The sequence below is a fragment of the Vipera ursinii genome (genome assembly GCF_947247035.1).
Source record: "Vipera ursinii genome assembly, chromosome: 8".
NCBI lineage: Eukaryota > Metazoa > Chordata > Lepidosauria > Squamata > Viperidae > Vipera > Vipera ursinii.
The window spans coordinates 7,711,352-7,730,507 of NC_139519.1; the positions used below are offsets into that span (position 1 = coordinate 7,711,352).

At 41.6% G+C, this 19,156-nt stretch overlaps 1 protein-coding gene across 1 annotated transcript in view; it reads right to left on the bottom strand.

Annotated features, from left to right (window-relative positions):
* SFRP1 (secreted frizzled related protein 1) overlaps nucleotides 1-19,156 on the bottom strand; it is a gene marked incomplete at its 5' end in the record, with an annotated part of 46,409 nt that overhangs the window by 19,139 nt on the left and 8,114 nt on the right. The window contains one exon of the mRNA XM_083368880.1: nucleotides 12,880-12,957. Coding sequence (XP_083225006.1) covers nucleotides 12,880-12,957 — 78 coding nt within the window. The remainder of the gene's footprint in view (nucleotides 1-12,879; nucleotides 12,958-19,156) is intronic.

A 19,156-nucleotide genomic window follows, 5' to 3' on the forward strand; every position in this document is an offset into this window, starting at 1 on the left:
TAAAGCGCCCTGGGACTATAGAATTCAAACTGCAGGCACCTGCCACATAACCCACAAGGCTTGATGATTGTCAGTAAGAAAGACAAAAAATTCTGGATAGTGGATGTTGCAATACCTGGAGACAGAGGAAGAACTGGGGAAACACAAAGACCTGGGCAAACAGAAGTAAAACAACTGTGGCAAAAGAAAGGAAAGATAGTACTAAGAGTAATAGGCACCTTGAGCGCAGTTCCAAAACATCTGGAGCGCCAGTGGAATACCATTGGCATTCACAAAATCATCACCAGTCAATTGAAAAAGGCAACAATATTTTTTAAACAAACAAAAATATCTGCCTATCCCAGATCCTTGACAAGGACTTGTAAGTGGACAAAAATGCCAAATCCAATCTAAACCTCTGGTTGGCTGTGTAATGAACTATAATAATATGGTTTGTTTCCCAGTGGTCTCCCATTCCCATTTCTAACCTTATTTTAGGACAGACATGTCAAACACAAGGCCCGGGGGCCAGATCCGGCCCGCAAAGTGGTTTCATGTGGCCCACGAAGCCATCCTGGAAACAGTGAGGGAACAGCCCCCACTGCCTTGGCCCTGGCCCAGAGACCCTCCTTCTGCCAGAAACCCTCAGATCTGTCCCACTCCTGCCCAGGCCCCCATAGGCACCCTTGATGCGAAAGATGTAGAGCTGGCCATGCCCACCCAGTAGGCCATATGCACTCTAGCCACGCCCACCCAGTAGGCCACACCCACCCTGGCCATACCCACCCGGCCCCCTGAGGGCAACCGCAATGCTGATGCAGCCCTCAATGAAATTGAGTTTGACACCCCTGTTTTAGGAGAAAGAGGGACCTCCACAGACCATCTATCTCTGCTTTATCCATGTCTAGCAAGGGAAACAGGCCCCAGCCCAGCTTCGAAACACATTGCAGCACCTGAAAGTAAGCTGTGATTGCCCAATGAGCCCTATTTGAAGGACAAATTTTAGAGAGAAAAAATAGCAACTGAAGGAAAAATTGGGGTCCATGCCAGGAGTACCATCAACATGGAAATCAACACATGGACAGTTAAGTTTGCCCTAAGCATGAACTGTGGGTGGCTGTGGGTATATATTATGTCTTCTTCTTTTTAGCCATCTGTGAAAGAGTAGAGAAGATGGTCAGTGCAGATGGTAGAAGGATTGGGATTGCTCATGTGTTAGTATTTACCGCAATATGCTGCAATTCACAGGAAAGTCTACTAACTCACACATATTTATTCCTCTGAGGAGAAACACATAGTTCATGCATTTGTAATGCAAAAGAAATTTGGTCAATTCCCCCACACTCGCTGAAAAAAAGATTAACATGAGATTATGTTTGGTTTTTGTAGACTTGAATTCAAGCAGACTTTGTGTTTGGAAAAGCCACAAAGTAAACTCCTGGGGCACCATCACTGGACATACAATAGAAATTTCCTTTGCAAAATATCTCTGGACGTACTTTCTTACATGACAGCATATTACTGAAATTTTAAAAGGGGTGGAAAGAGTCATATGGACATATAGCACATGGGTAAGATAAGGCGGTGATCCAGGAAAGGAGCGAACAGCTGGGGTGGCCCAAGAAAATAAAGGCTCCATTGAACGAAGGAGGCCATCAGTCGCAACTCAGCCTGATTGAGTGTTCAGTGACTACAATAAGCACAATTTAATCCCCCAACTCAGATACTGTGCACCCATCTCTAACAGGTTTCCCAACCAAATTGCTCAAACCCTCAATTTGCGGGAGCTTCACAGATTTTGGATGCAAGAAGACAAAATCTGGACATCCCTTTCTCTCCTATGAGTCTGGTAAGACAAGGTTTACTATATGGAAATAGATTGACATGGGGTCCTAAATTGACCAGATAATCTCAATACTCAGTTAGTGCTATTACATCTAAACATTGGGCTAACTAACTACAACATGATATCCCAGCAGAACAGCCCCTTGGTGATATCATATGATGGTCTGATTCACCCAACATGGTAAAATCAATAGTTGGGTTCTTCTAACACAATGGATGATAAACTCCAAACCTATGTTTGCTTAGCAGAAAGGCCTGGACTGACATTTGAAAACTAGATAAAGTGCACATGCACTGTCACAAACACACCTACATATACACATCTCAAATAAAATGTAATTTCAGCAGGGTTTAAACCAGGAGTGTCCAACCTTGGCGGATCATAACTCCCAGAAATCCCCAGCCAGCATTTTGAGGTCCACAAGTCCTACATTTGCCAAGTTTGAATACTCCTGGTTTTAAAGGAAAAAAAAATAATAGTCTATGTCTAATTAAAAATAATAGTCTATGTCTAAATTAGAGGGCTTCCCATCCACCCCATTTTGATTGGATTTCATTGTGTGCATCTACCCCAAAAGCAAAGTGTGCCTCTCAATTTTAATTCAGGCGGAGAAATCATGTCTCTTTTAGCAATGAAAAGTTGGAGATCCACTTACATAAAGCTCCATGACCTGCAAATTAACTGCCTCTACTTTCTAATCTTGGATCTGGCAACCTGTACTCCCCGAATGACAAACTACCAATGTTCAGATACCTTAAACTAATTAAAGAAGCATTTCCGGATTTGCAGGCACATGCTGGGTTTTTGGCAAGCTCACGCTGTTAAAACTATGACTCCTGGCCAAAGCTGGAGAGAAAAACACAGTGGGGAAGAAAGCCCATTGTCTGATGCATGGCTTAGCAGGGGTCTGCTGCTTCCCCTCACCAAAAATCAATAGAAGCTATCAAAAGAAAAACAATGAGCAGAATTGCCAAATAATTCCTAACAGCCCTGTCTGGAAAAGGCTTGGGCCAAGAGCAATTAGAAGCAAAGACAGGCGAAGCACCACCAGATCTTGACAAGCAGAAATAATTTGGCTTCAATCCCCAACTCATTCATGATGGAGTTGCCCCCTCTTCGCCTCCCCCAATGGCAACATTACTCTGGAGTTGCTATTCCTTCAGCTGTAGCACACACACACACACACATAGAGAGAGAGAGAGATAGAAAGAGACAGAGCAAAGAGTCTTTGATGCTTTCTGAGCTTGTCTGTTTGCTTGCAGACATTTTGTTAAAGGTAAAGTTTTCCCCTGTCCAGTTATGTCGATTTTAGGGGATGGTGCTCATCTATATTTCTTGGCCAAGGAAGCTAGCACTGTCTGATGACAATTTCTATGGTCATGTGACCAGCACGACTATACTCCAAGGCACACGGAACACTATAATCTTTCCACCAAAATGGTACCTACATGTATTTATCTACTTGCATTTGCATGCTTTCAAACAGCTAGGTGGGGAGGAGCTGGAGCAAGTAATGGGAGCTCACCCCATCAAGTGGTGTTTGGGTCTCGAACATGGACTGTCAACTTTCCAGCTGACAAGCTCAGCATCTTTAACCACTGAGCCATCGCACCCCTCAACCTTTTGTTAGCCAGCTAGGTAACGGCATCAGTGTTTTGATGATGTTACCTAGATGGATACTGTAATGAAGCGTGAAACTTAATGAAATCAAGAGGACACCAAGTTGACAGAACAAATTTGTAAAAATACATCAGGTATAATCTGATTCCTCTCTAGTCAGATTTTGCTTCGGTCTCTGATATTTCACTGTTGGCTAATTTTAAAACCTGGAACAAACTTTGCAATGATCTTTTTTTTTAACAAGATGTTCTTCGTTTGGCGTATCTGTTGCACCAATTCAGCTTGTTCCTTCTTTAATTTGTTTGTATAGTGATTGATATTGTTTGAAACTAGAGTTGTAAATAAATTAACACAAATGAAGTATATAAATATTGTAAATGTATAAATGTGAGTAGCATTAACTCTGAGCTGTATAATTGTTGGGCATCCTATTGGCAAATGGACTTATTTATTTTTATAACTGGCTTGAATGGTCATGACCCCTGCTTCCCTCTTCTCCTGCCTCCCAAGATCTTAGGATAAGATGGTCAAGCCTGCTACTTATTCTGCAACAAAAAACATATGGTTTCACTTATATAGTTTCCCAAAGTCAGCCAGTAACAGGTTCCCATGGCAGCCAAAACAAAAATGGATTAGAAAGAAGGAATGCATGCATGGATAAAAGTAGTAGTAGCAGCAGCAACATAGATCCACACAACACAAAGCCAATCCAGGATACCTGAGAATATATCAGTATACAACTGCAATTCTGAATCACAATATATGTCTCTCAGAATAAGATCTTTGTGGGTCTTGTGAAAAAAACCCACTGACATCAAACTGGGGAGCCACCACAAGGGAGACTCTGTTCTTCTCTCTCTTTTTGTGAAAAGGATTTTAAGTAACAGCCTGTTCTGAAGCTACTAAAAAAAACTGGTGTTTCATATCCATCCACATCAGAGAGAAAGAAACCCTGGTTTTTATTTGAATGGGAGACAAGTAGCAATAGCAACAGCATTTAGACTTATAGACCGGTTCATAGTGCTTTACACAGCATCTCTTGGCAGTTTACAATATCAGCATATTGCCCCCAGCAATCTGGGTCCTCATTATACCAACCTTGGAAGGATGGAAGGATGAGTCAACCTTGCCTTGGTCAGGATCGAACTCCTGGCAGTGAGCTGAATGAGGCTGCAACACTAATTTTAACTACTGCAACACCACAGCTCCTGTAGGAAATCCCAGGGCTGCAGACCAGACTTGGATGTCAAACAAAGTAGCGAGAAAAATTAAGAATATGCGGGGGGGGGTGTTTGAGAAAATTTCAATTCCTCTACCACGGTGGCCAATATCTTTGTGCCTACAGGCACCCTGAGAAGGACAGAGGTAGTTTATAGCATCTTCTCCGGGTCATGTGACAGGGAGAAAGGAGGAAGGAGAGATTAGAAAGGAGCAATTGTTAACATTCTAAGTCAGGGGTGTCAAACTCAATTTCATTGAGGGCCGCATCAGCATTGTGGTTGCCCTCAGGGGCTGGGTGGGTGTGGCCTGGGTGGGCGTGGCCTACTGGGTGGGCGTGGCCTACTGGGTGGGCATGGCCAGCTCTACATCTTTGGCATCAAGGGTGCCTATGGGGGCCTGGGCAGGAGTGGGACAGATCTGAGGGTCTCTGGCAGGAGGAGGGTCTCTGGGCCAGGGCCAAGGCAGTGGGGGCCGTTCCCTCACTGTTTCCAGGATGGCTTCGCGGGCCGCATGAAACCACTTTGCGGGCCGGATCCGGCCTTGTGTTTGACATGTCTGTTCTAAGACATAGCCTGATGCTTCATCCATGAGGGATTATTATTATTATTATTATTATTATTATTATTATTATTATTATTATTATTATTATTATTATTATTATTATTATTTTGTCTATACATCTCCCTGCCTAATCCAGTCCATTTTTTGAACTTGTTTTCTTTTGCTGGCTTCTCTCTGTCCCCACTCCTATCACCTCTCCCCACAAGCCAAAGGGGGTCCCTTTGGAGAGATCCCACGCTGGTAGAATGACAGAGTGACTTGACACTCGTGATTTGCAGGACCTGGATCCAGACGGGCTGAAAGCTTGACACCCGAACAGGTAAAAGGCACAAGTCTGAGGAAGGCTAACTTAGACAATGCCCAGGAAATAACAACAGGGATGACAGGTAAATTTCAGGTGCACAGGTGACAAGCTGTGTGAATGAAAAAGCTTTTTTTTTTTTTAACAACAACCATTCACTGCCATTATGCCAACTCAGCCTCCAGGCTGCAAATTCAAAAATTCCCCCTTACTCTAAGTTGGGTCTCTCTTTAACAAGCTTCCACCACCACAAATGGCCCCACAATTGAGCCCAACATTTATGTTGCTAGGTGAGACATTTGTTAAGTGAGTTTTGCCCCTCTTTTATGACCTTTCTTGCCACAGTCGTTAAGTGAATCACTGCAGATCTTAAGTTAGTAACACGGCTGTTAAGTGAATCTGGCTTCCCCATTGACTTGGCTTGTCAGATGGTCACAAAAGAGGTGACGGTCGTTAAGTATGACTCAGTAGCCAAGCATTTGAGTTTTGATCACGTGACCACAGGAATGCTGCAACTGTCATAAGTCCATTGTAACTTCAGTCACTAAATGATCTGTTGTAAGTCAAGGACTATCTGTACTTCTTGTCCTGCCCTCTGATGCTTTGGAGAATAAGTCAATCTCTCTTTTCTGTGCCCAGTATTGGAAGACCACTATCAAGTATCGGGGGACCATTATCATGCCCCTCCTAACCTAAAATAAACCTTTAATGTAAAAGTACTTAAGATTGGGGATATTTTATCTTTATCTTTGCAAATTCCAATGCAAAAATAAATAAATAAATACAGAAACACCAGATTAAATCTGGGCTTGGATCATGATCTACCATTTGACAGTTTTGACTTCCCCACTTCACCCCAGAGGTCAGTAGTGGCTGCCCTTTGGATGTTGCTGTTTTCAGGTCCTGAGAAAGAATCAAAAAGTGGGAGAGAAAATTTGTTTTAACAATGTACATTTTGAGATTCAGATTTGTGTGGATTTGAAGGAAGATTTGGGTAAATTTTAAACAAAGCTGAAGACAATTGAAGAAAAGGAACAGAACTATCCTATGATTGAATATATGAATAAGTGGCTGCTAAACGTATTTAATTCATCTTCCCTGTTGTTTGATGAGCCAACACAGAAATTTCCAGCAGGGCTGGGATTGAGATGTATCAAATCACAGCATCTGCCTCTTATTGTAAGAGAAAACTCTTGTAATCCAGATTCTTAGGTCCTACGAGGTCTCCCAGTATTTAGTCTGCCATGTCCACAAATTGGCTTCTTGGATCCTTTCACCAAAGCCCTGCATAAACCATCAGCAGATGGCTTGGCTGCTGATGTGCAGTTGTTCCAAAGCGTTGCTGGCTGGAGGAATTCTGGGAGTTGAAGTCCGCATTGCTTAAAGTTGCTAAAGTTGAGAAGTGCTGTGCCAAAGCTACATGGAAAAGGAGAGCTGGGACAACTCAAGTAAATGGCTGAACTTCCCAAAGTATCCTTCCCAGTCTGGGCTTCTCTCCAAATGTCAGCGCCTAACATCTCCTGCAACAGCTACACTGGCTGGGGAACTCTGGAAGTTGAAGTTCACATATCTGAATGGCATCTAGTTTGCAGGGCTCTGAGACACACATATTTTTTTATTTTTATTTTTAATTCCATTTATATCCCGCCCTTCTCCGAAGACTCAGGGTGGCTTACAAGCTTAGCAGTAGCCTTCATTCTATGTATATGCCTGCTTATTAGGGCTTTCACACACACACCCAAGCAACATTATTACAAAGTCAGCTTATTGCCCCCAACAATCTGGGTCCTCATTTTACCTACCTCGGAAGGATGGAAGGCTGAGTCAACCTTGAGCCTGGTGGGATGCGAACCTGCACTAATTACAGGCAGCTGGTGTTACTTAAGGAGGCATTAGCCCACTGCTCCACCAAGGCTCTAATATGCCTTAGAGCTCTTCACAATCCTCAAGGATTAGTTCCATTCTCCATTATATGGTTAGTTTGCAACTTTTTGTTTGTGTCTCTTCTCAAGTTGACTAGCAATTTAGCAATAGCACTAACCCTAGCAATAGCGCTTAGACTTCTGCACCGCTTCACCGTGCTTTACAGCCCTCTCTAAACAGTTTGCAGAGTCAGCATCTTGCCCCCAACCATTTGGGTCCTCCTTTTACCCACCTTGGAAAGATGTAAGGCTGAGTCAATCTTGAGCCAGTCAGGATCAAAATCCTGACAGTGGGCAGAGTTAGCTTGCAATACTGCATTGTAACCACTGCACCATTACGGCTCTTGTGCCCCTACAAACAATCCTGAGCCATCGATCTTCCCTATTCATTGGCAGTGTCTACAACATTGAATATACATCTACATATATTCATATATACATCCTTCGGAGTTATTCTCCATTTACTGCAGAGATGAAAGACAGAGAACCTGCTCCAGATGCTGTTAACACTGGGCATATGCTAAGCATTAAAGAGATGAGTCTGCCCTCAACAGTGCCCACATGTTCACTGTTCATAGAGCACTCAGAAAGGAAGAGATAATGCAAGGCTTCCTCAATTAGCCTTGGAGGAGGAGAGTCGTGTTAATAGCAAAAAATTAAGAGTCTGGTACAGCAGAAGGCATAAGACACTTCTGCAGAAAGAAATGACGGGCTGAAGGTGGTTCCATGAAAAGCGGAGCCGAAAACCAAAGAATGAACAGCTGGTGAGTAGACTGCCTTTTCAAAAGTCTCCAGACAAAAATGGGGTGGAAGATAACCCACAAGGGCTCCAGATAATTGTTTTGAATAGTAATACTAAAACATAATAAGATTTTTAAAACCGGACACTAAATTTCAATTGAAGGACAACAGATAAAATTGGATAGCAGTTATAGAATGGTTCAAAATATTCTAACACTGGAAATATTGAAAGACCCTTTGGAAAAATGAAGTTAAAAGTTAATGTTAACAATGTCAGCAGCAAATATCTGTCTCTAGGCCTAGAGTGTCTAAAACAGGGGTAGGCAAACTTGGCTCTTTTATGACTCGTGGACTTCAACTCCCAGAATTCCTGAGCCAGCCATGCTGAGGGGAAAGGGAGAGGTTTCCAAGCTGAGCCATGCTGGCTCAGGAATTCTGGGAGTTGAAGTCCACGAGTCATAAAAGAGCCAAGGTTGCCTACCCCTGGTCTAAAAGATGTTATATATGAGGAACACATTTTACTTTGCAAGACAGAGACTGAATTGAGGGTGGACTTATAAATGACAGGCTACAAAAATGACATGGAAAAAAGAAGAAAGTGGCTGATGTTTTAATAATTAAGAGGGAAATACAAGCAATAAATCAAAAAAGGCATCTGGATAATTTTAGCTTATTCGACTTACAATTGAGACTTTTTACAAGTTTTGAAGAATCTTGTGAGAAAGAATAAAGAAGAAATGAAAAAAAAATAAGTTCTGCGACATTATTTGGATGGACTAAAAATTAAGACATTTAGAAGGAATATAAAGTTGGCCTACGTGATGTTTTTATTCATATCTCGAAATGTCTGTTGACTAAAAAATAAAGAATAGTACAGGCTTCTGGCAGCAACAAGCTAGATGTATGCTGTCTTTTAAGAGGAGGTGAACTTTGGAAGTAAAATCTTTTCTTTTTCTTTGCTATATTTTTTCTTTTCTTTTTTCTTTCTATTTTTCCCCTTTTTTCCGTTTGTAATTACAACCCTTGATGAAATTACTTTTAAAAAAAGAAGGCCTAAGCTTCAGATCATAAAATCTTACACCTTTTAATAAAACCTGTTAGTCAGAAGGAGTGCTACCTCCTCCTGATTTTTCAATTAGCCTGGGTCACCTTAGATCAACTGAGACACTGACAGAGTTTGCATTCCAGAGATGCTCAGAGTGACTCTGAGTGACACAGGTTGGGCTGTTCCCATGACTGAGGTTTTCTGCAACTCAGAAATCCAGCCGGGGCAATTGTTCTACCCTTGCCATTTTTGTCATGATGTAGTATCAAGCAGCAATTTGGTGGAAATCTTGCTGTCTTCTAGTCTCCAACCTGACATCAACAGCTCACCTCTATTGCATGGATAGGTGGGGATGGATGGCAGTGTGAAATAGGGGTGCTTCAAGGAAACCCAACAATGAGCAAATAGTCCCTGTAATCTTGGGATTGGTTTGCCATGGATTAAGGCAGTCTTCCAGCTTTGTCTATAGTTGGCCAGGATGCTATCTGAGTTGGTGTAGAGCAGACATGTCAAACACAAGGCCCGGGGGCCAGATCCGGCCCACGAAGTGGTTTCATGTGGCCCGCGAACCCATCCTGGAAACAGTGAGGGAACGGCCCCCGCTGCCTTGGGCCTGGTCCAGGGCGGCCGGGAGCCAATGTACAATTTCGTGGTGGCCATCTATGCTGAAATGCATTCAGTCTTACCTTAACACGGCCATCTGAAAACAGCGAGGGACCAGCCCCTGCCGCATCGGCACTGCCCCCTGGGTGCACGCTGGGGAGGTATCATCCTTTGTGAGAAATGAAAAAATGCACCCACTCCTGCCCAGGCCCCCATAGGTACCCTTGACGTGAAAGATGTAGAGCTGGCCATGCCCACCCAGTAGGCCACATGCACTCCAGCCATGCCCACCCAGTAGGCCACACCCCCCTGAGGGCAACTGCAATGCTGATGCGGCCCTCAAGGAAATTGAGTTTGACACCCCTGGTGTAGAGGAATGCAAAATAAATAAATAAATAAATAAATTGTCAAAAAAGAAAGGGAAACAACATGGAATGAAAATTAAGATTTATGGGATTCCATTATGTGCTTCAGAAAAGACCAGAAGAACCATCCCTTCCCCTTCAGTTACCCTTTCTATTGTTGGGTTTATCTTGCGAGCTTCTCCATCTTTTGAACTTCAGATAGCAAACAGGACCAGCCTAGTAAATCCAAGGGATTGCTCTAATACTTTTACCGGTCCGCCACATGCCAGAAACTGGGCCGTGGAAATAAGCGAAGCCTCATCCGCGGGATGCAGGTAGCACATTAAACCACACCCCCTCCGGTCCGCAGAAAAACCTCTCTCTATGGAACTGCTCCCTTGGTGCCCCAAAGGTTGGGGGCCTCTGTCCTACAAGACCTGGTCCCATGTCCAACCCTTCCTAATATATACATAAAGGCTGCACAAGCCAGGTGTTCTGTCTACTCTTCAACCAAAGGCAAAATGGAGAACAGTGAATTGCTCAATGACCAAACCAGATGGAAACAAGCATGTAGAAGATCTAAGAGAGCAACAGACACTGGATAATTCCCAACTATGTCAGGCCCAACACCGCTAAGACAAGAATTTGACAGATTTCTCTATGACATCTTCAATACTTGTCTGGGGAAAATATGAAATCTTGGAAACTATTTTAGAAATTTTCCAACCTCATTTGCAGTGAATCAATTTAGGCAAGTCTCTTTGTGTACTTTGAGATCTTTTTCCAGATCTTTTTTTTCATTTGGACTGAGTTTTTTATTTATGAGATGAATTGTTAAGTGACTGATCTGCCATCTCTTGACTGTTGACATCAGTATTCTCTTCCATTCCTTTCTCTGCCTCCCCACAATCCCCTATAGCCACTGTCTGCATCATCATCGACAACATTACCAAGGCACTGTAGAGGGTCCATATGGTACGATATGTGTCGGAAGAAGAATACACTTTCGCATCAGAAAAACTAAAACCTGACACAGCAGAGGTGGGGGATGAAACAGGGAGGACATCATAACTTGTTCCTCAAAAATAACAAAATTAAAAAATAATAATGGGCTTCATGCAGGAAGAAGTTAGATGTATGGATGAGCAATCGAGGGAAAATAAAATAAGGTGTGATTTGATCTTTCAACCACCTACTGCAAATTAATAGCCTCCAAGACTTCAATTCCCACTATCATCGTGAAGCACAGGCAAAAATTAGTATTTGTCCAATTATACTCCAAAAAGGGACCAGAAATCTCTCTATATCTTTGTGGGCAGGAAAAGTTCGTCCCTATTCTAACATAAAATGAAGAGGGCCAAACGGTTATGTACATTTATCTCCATATATGGTCAAACAGAATAGTAGTCAATGAAATTTATGCCCCAGTAAAGTTGTTAAGACTTTGAAGTGCACCAAAGCTCTTACTTGGTTTTGAAGATTAACACCATTAATCTGGAGTACTGTTTAGCAGCTTCAAATATTTACCAAGTGTTTGCTGTCTTGAAACATTGTAGGATTTAAAGCTAATATGAAGGTAAGTGTTTATCCACTCCCAGATACACATCCCAAGTTGTCACAATAGATAGCAACATTCTCAGGATAAGTATGAAACGGCCCAATTCCCTTAAATTTTATATATCTAATTTGAAGTATAAGATGAATTTCAAACAGCAAATTCAGCATTCAAAGATCTGGCAATCCACATTTTACAAGGTTCACTTGAAAATATTCGCTCTAGTCTACATGGAGAACATGCCTGCCTTTTTGAAATCAACTCATTTTCATTTCCCTTTCTGGTTTTCAAACTGGCCAGAACCAATAATATTTTGAAAAATCCAGAAATTCATATGTGACCGATTATATATATCCTTGGTGCACAAAAGGAAAATGTTGTTAATAACGTCTCTGGAACTGTGGCTGGATGGAAGAGTCAAGAAAGAGATAAATGAAGTTTGTAGAGGGCAAAACATGAAGCAGTATAACATCAGCAGAGAGGTAAGGGCTGGGATTTTCAAAACTTTGGACAGAATTTGTCACATTTCTAGGTGAAGTAGGCTCACTACGCCTCATGTTTTTTTTGTTTTCTGAAAATCAGAAGAGAATTAGCCATATTGTTCTTTACCCATTTCTAGTTAATTTTAATTGTGCAAATTGTCTGATGATTTCTGAAAAACCCTCCTAAGTCTATAATATATGGTCCTTGACCACGGTGGGACACTGCTTCCACTCTTGTGATGCTAAGGAGAGCTATATTTCTTATTGCATGGATAGGAGACCACTGAGTGGCGTGGTGGCCTAGTGGTGAAGAGTCCAATCCTAGGTAGTGGCAGAGGTTTCTCTCCTAGGATGCAAAGAGAAAATATCTGCTGCACACTCTGCATGTTATCAGGAAGGGCTTCTGGCAGTAGAGTTCAATTCCATTCAGCCTACCCCAAATTAAGAGATTACAGGATCCTAAAAAGAGAGAGGGTTTTTTTTATGGATAGGAGACCAATCTGGGGAACTGTTCATCAACTATACTCTGGAAGAGTTTCTGGGACTGGTGGATCAGCACATCTGGAGAACATCAGGCAAGAGGAGAATCAACTACTTTGAGTCATAGAGAATGTCTGAGTCTAAGTGTACTTAAAATAAGGGGGGGAAGGCTTCCTTACCAAACTCACTGGCGCACAGGTGCTCCAGGATGGCCTCCGACTTCATTTCATTGTCACAAGGGGGACACACAGCAGTGCCTGGCAAGAGAAGGAGGACACATCAAGCAATGGAAAGTAACAACAGCACGAAAGAAGAACAAGCACCCATATAGGCAAATAGACAAAATTTAACTGCTAATAAGCCGTGCTCGTTAGCTTCCCAAGTGGTTCCTGTTCCTAACGGTGCCAGAGCATTGCATTCAAGTTGGAGTTCATTATTTTGTACTTAAGTAATGAAGTCCAGCTTAAATACAATGCTGTCATTGCACCTATCCAGAAGGAAGACACCGATATGAATAGGAATCTCTTGGGAAAAAATAAGTACGTTGTAATCCAATCCCTCCTTTATTATAGAGGAGGTAAATTGAGAGTTTCGTAGCTAGTTCCAGCCAACAGAGCAGCCATGTGGTGAACAGGGGGGCTTCCCCACAGCCATTGCGTGACAGCGCCCACAACATGGTCTCTTAACAGTTGAGATCAATCATTGACTGCAAAAGATTACCCAACACCGAATTCTTTCAGGCTCACGGGAAACCTGGAAGAGCCACATCCACCACTGAGATCTTTGTTCTGTTGACTTCAGCTACAAAACACAGATGCTTGCCACCTCCGTTCTCTTCTGCACAGTTTGCCAAGATCAGCAACAGGATTCGAAAAGCTAAATCATTTTTTTTTCATCTGCCTCTTGACACTAGAATAGTTTTCCCTCTTCCCAACTCACTCCCATTGCTGTTCAGCTTTCATCTTTGTACATTCCTCCTAAGCTGTTTACATAGCACCTGAAGTTAGCCATAAGAAATGTAATGGGAAGCTATGAGGTTTGCTAGGCAGGACTTCCAAAGAAAACATCCTTTCCTAGTTGAAACTTAACATTCAACCTCCAGCAAGTTGAGTGGAGAATGGAGTCTTATCTGAATCCTTCTTTGTGAGTGTTTGCAGGTGGCTAGGATGGATGGCTGGATGGCTGGATGGCAGGAAGGAAGGAAGGAAGGAAGGAAGGAAGGAAGGAAGGAAGGAAGGAAGGAAGGAAGGAAGGAAGGAAGGAAGGAAAGAAAGAAAGAAAGAAAGAAAGAAAGAAAGAAAGAAAGAAAGAAAGAAAGAAAGAAAGAAAGAAAGAAACTTTATTGGCCAAGTGTGATAGACACACAAGGAATTAGAGGAGCGAGATGAAGATCCATCTTCAGACTGGATTCATACAATATATTACATCCTAAATCTACACTAACTCAATACAGTCACTGTATTCATGTAACATGGTTCCTACTTAATGCTAAGGACACTAGTAACTGAACTGAAGGACCAACCCTAAGATACCCACTGGCAAAGAATTTCCATTCCCACCCTTAAAATCACCCCCATCCTTCCCCCAAAGTCTGCTGTGTTGAAATCCAGATGTTTAGCTGCAGAAATTCGGCAGGTTGGTCTTACAACACTGAGGAGACCCTGGCCCATCACCTACTCACTCTTGCTCTGGGACAGGGGTCTTCAAACTTGGCAACTTTAAGCCTGGCTGAGGAATTCTGGGAGTTGAAGTCCACAAGTCTTATACTTCCCAAGTTTGAAGACCCCTGCTCTAGGACAACAATGTTTAGGACAATCTTAATCATACCTGTACATAAAATTATACAAATAGTCCTTGACTTACCACCACCACTGGGCCCAAAATTTCCATCGCTAAGCAAGGCAGTTGCTTAGTGAGTTTTGCCCCATTTTATGACCTTTTTTGCCACAGTTGTTAACCTAACCATTATGGTTTATTTAAGAACAGCTACAACAGTCCATGATTCAGAACAATGTATAAACCCAGTTATGTAGTGCTTAACCATTCTCTGCCCATTGTTTCTACAGCTTACTTAAACTATTCATCCACAGATTTCATATATTAAAAAAATTTAGTACTAGAAGAATTTGCTGTGGTATTTTATTGTGAAATCATCGTACCATAAAAAAAACCTCAGTGAAAGGTCTCAGCTGTCAAAAAGGAGACTTTCTTTCAAATTCACTTATTCATTCATTCCAGTCTGGCCTCTACCAGGTGCTGCGGATTACAATTCCCATCAGCCCTGACCACAAATTGTGCTGATTTGGGCAGATGGGAATTGAAACACACACACACACATTTAAGTCTGCAAGTAAATATAATGTTGAGGAGGGCGAAAGACAGATTTATCTCTCTTTCATTTATTATGTTTTTGTGGCAGATGTAACCACTAATCCTATAGATAGCATTATACTTCCTACAGGCCAGGGGTGAGAAAGGAAGCACTCATTCATGCTCTCTCTCACACAACCACACACACACACATACAACCAACGCACACACAGAGCAAATGCCAAAGAAGGTGCTTAGAGATAGTTAATAGGTTTTCAGGTCATTGAGCTTCTTCCCCATGAGAAAAGCATAAATCGGGGAGGGGGTGTGTCTTCAAACTTGGCCCTTTTATGACTTGTGGAATTCTGAGGAATTCTGGGAGTTGAAGTCCATAAGACATAAAAGGGCCAAGTTTGAAGAGCCCTGGCATAAATCATAAATCACTGTAGAGAAAGCTCTTGACATATGACCACCACTGGAAACAGAACTCCTATTGTTAAGCAAGGCCGTTGTTAAATGAGACACGCCCAATTTTACAACCTTTTTCCTTGCAATGGTTGTCACTGCAGCTACATGAATCATGTGGTCATTAACTGAATTTGCTTTCCCCCATTGAGTTTGCTTGTCAGAGGTCAAATGGGAAGGTCATAAATGGCAACCATATCACCTTGGTACACAGCAACCCTTATAAACACATGCTGGCTGCCAAGCACCTGGTTTTGATCACGTGATTGTGGGAATGCTGCAATGGTCATAAGCACGAGGACTGATTGTAAGTCACTTTCTTCAGTACCTTTGTAACTCTGAACAAACGATTGTAAGTTAGGGCCTGTTTGTATTGGGGGGAAAAGGGAAAGGAGTTTTGAAGGCAAGAAATACTGTCCTTTGACAGTGCAACACTGGTGGCTCTTTTAAAATTGGAATACAGTTCAGCGTTTTGCAAAGCAAACTTCACAGTTCAATGGCATAATTTTTTCTGTCTGAAATGTTAAAGCTTAAAAAAAATGTTCTTTTTTCTGTTCTTCCGTGTCTCTCTTTAGCTTGATAACCACTCACTCATTATGGATTTTTCATAACTGTTAATGGTAAATCAGTTGTCTGCCAACTAAAAAATACATAATGGGCAAGTGGTTGTACTCTCATTCCAGCAATTTCTTCTGATAACAGCCAGTCAAATTATTATAGCCGGTTCCATTTTTCTTAAGTTCCAAGAAGCAAACTGCTAAACTCATCTTTAGTCCAATTTTTGAAACTTGCATTAGTTGTTTATTAGTAGTAGCATCACTTTCAATTAGTTGGCTATATTTAACTGGGTTTTAGATTTACTCTTGGGGCTTGAATTTAATTTGTTTTGTTTTTATTTTTTGTATTCATGGTTTTAACTGCCCTGTAAACCGCCCTGAGTCCTATGGGAATAGGGCGGTATACAAATCCAATAAAATAAATAAAATAAATAAAAAAATATATTGTACTGTATGTCATATACAAACACTTGCACTCCACAGGAATCAAAACAGAAGACTCTTCCTTGGCCAGCTTCCCACTTGAAAAACAAGACAGTGGAGGGGGGGAGGGAGGAAGCAATGTGGGGAAACCAGGAAAGTTTCAATTCCTAAAGCTAAAAGAAGGAAGAAGGAAAGACACATGGCTGATCAGCATGAATGAAATCAGTTCAAGAGGAAAGAAGCGAAACACAGGTAGTCTTCAACTTACGACCACAATTGAGCCTAAAATTTCAGTGGCTAAGTGAGACATTTGCTAGTGAATTTTGCATCATTTTACGGCTTGTCTTGCCACAGTTGTTAAGTGAATCGCTGCAGTTTTTCAGTGAGTAACACGGTTGTTAAGTAAATCTGGCTTCCCCGTTGACTTTGCTCATCAGAAGGTCACAAAAGGGGATCACATGACCCCGGGACACAGCAACCGTCATACATACGAGTCAGATGCCAAGTGTCTGAATTTTGATCATGTGACCCTGGGGAAATGCTGCAATGGTCGTAAGCGTGAAAAACGGTCATAAGTCACTTTTTCAGCGCCGTTGTCACTTTGAACGGTCACCAAACAAGCTGTTGTTATTGTACCCAGTGGTGGGAATCAAATACATGAACAACCGGTTCTCTGTGTGTGGATGCCACTTCCGGAAGTCTGTTCTGGGCCTAGGCAACCAAAAATTAGCTACTGGTCCTGCCGAAGTGATGCGAACCGGCTGAATCCCACCGATTGTACCCAATTAAATTGTCCAGACTGATTTTAGCTCAGGTCACAGCTCCTCATCTAGGATAAAATAAATTAAAAGTCCCACCGTGCCTCCCTTGAGACACGCTGCAAGGGTTTTAGAAAACCAGGCCTCAGGCTCACTTCTCAATTGGTTTTGTCATTTACTTTCTAATTTTTAAAAAAGGTGAAGAGTTGGTTATATAAAACACACCTTAAGAATTCCACTGGCAGAGAGGGAACTTATGGAAAATAGAGCTTTCTCCTGCTTCTGGCCTTCTCACTAGTAAAAAAAAAAGAAAATCAATCTCTGTCCATCCAATTAACAGAAAATTGTTCTTTTAAAAAAAATTGTTTGCTATAAGGAAAAGCAGCTGGTATTTATCTGCCTGACTTCCAAAAAAGGAACAAGAAACCCTACATTCTTAGCAGTTTCTTTTCATTTTGCAAGCTAGTAAGCAGCATTGTATAGTAAAAGCTTTCCATGTGTTTCTCAACCATCTAATTTGATAGAAAAGTGTTTAATTTTGAAAGGATTTTTTTTTTATTTTAATGAAGTGAGAATGTTAATGAAACTCTGGGGACAAAGGCTATGAGCTGGCAAGAAGTACCTGGAAATAAGAATTTCTCATTTTTATTACATGATACCTTTTCACTGTGAAATACCAAAGGAGAACTCCCATTTTCTTATGGGGAAATGCAAGTTTAAAGTGACAAAAATATATGTACAGAAAAGACCACCAAAGCAGCACCAGGTACCTTGACTGTTCAAGATAAAAGCACCCTTAAATACGTTTGAAAGGAATTTTCAAGCAATTTGAAAATGGAGTAGAAAAGTCTCTTTCATGGGGGAAAGAAAACTGTCAAGCTGCAAGCAGGGATCTGTGCAAATTGTTGGTCAAAAACTCATGAGTGTCACACGTTAAAAGGGGCCAAAATGTCAATTGCACTGTCACAGTTGCCATCTTGAAGTCTGGGGGAGGGGGCCAATTAATACTGTTTAATTGTACTACATTAGTACATTACATTGTTTGGGAACAAAAACCCTTATATGAAAGCCACTATCTTTGTGATATTAATACAGGTAAGTCCTTGACTTACAACCTTAATGGAGCCCAAAACTTCCGTTGCTAAGCAAGACAGTTGTTAGGTGAGTTGTGCCCCTTTTTACTCCTTTTTCTGCCACCGTGGTTAAGTGAATCCCTGTTTAGTGAATCATGTTGTTAAAGCGAATCTGGCTTCCTCCATTGACTGTGCTCGTCAGAAACTGGCTGGGAAGGTCAGAAATAGTGGTCACATGACCCCAAGACAATGGCTACTCTCATAAATTATATGCCATTTATCAAGCGCCACAATGTTGATCTCATGACCACAGAGATGCTGCAACGGTCATAAGTGTGTAACTTCAGTCACTAAATGAATGGTTGTAAGTCGAGGTCTCTCTGTACCATAGAAATCACAAGTCATGTTCTTCTTTAGAAAGATCCCACGACAAAATGGTAGGAAATCACGTTGCTGATTTTCTGCAGTAAAGATTGAAGTGAGTTCTGAGGGCTTTTGATTCCCCTCAGAATTCAAGATAAGAGCACAAGTGTGATAGATAACAATTACGGTGGAGATGTTTTTCTGGGTTGCCAGATCTACAAGGACATTCACCACCAGTTGATTATCCTTCTTTAATTTAAATTTCTGGGCACTCTGATTGCTTTTATTTGCACAACCTGTTAAATAATTAAGATAAATATATTTCTCTAAAAGTAACAACATTTTGTTACCTTAGTTAGTATAAGCTTCGCCCACAAATGGTTGCTAATAGTTCTGATTGTTGGGGGTTAGTCTTGCATTGTTCATTTGATGGATTGCACCTTTATTGCCTTCTCTCTATTAAATATTACAAATATCTGAAAGAGTACGGTGCTATTTACACAGTGT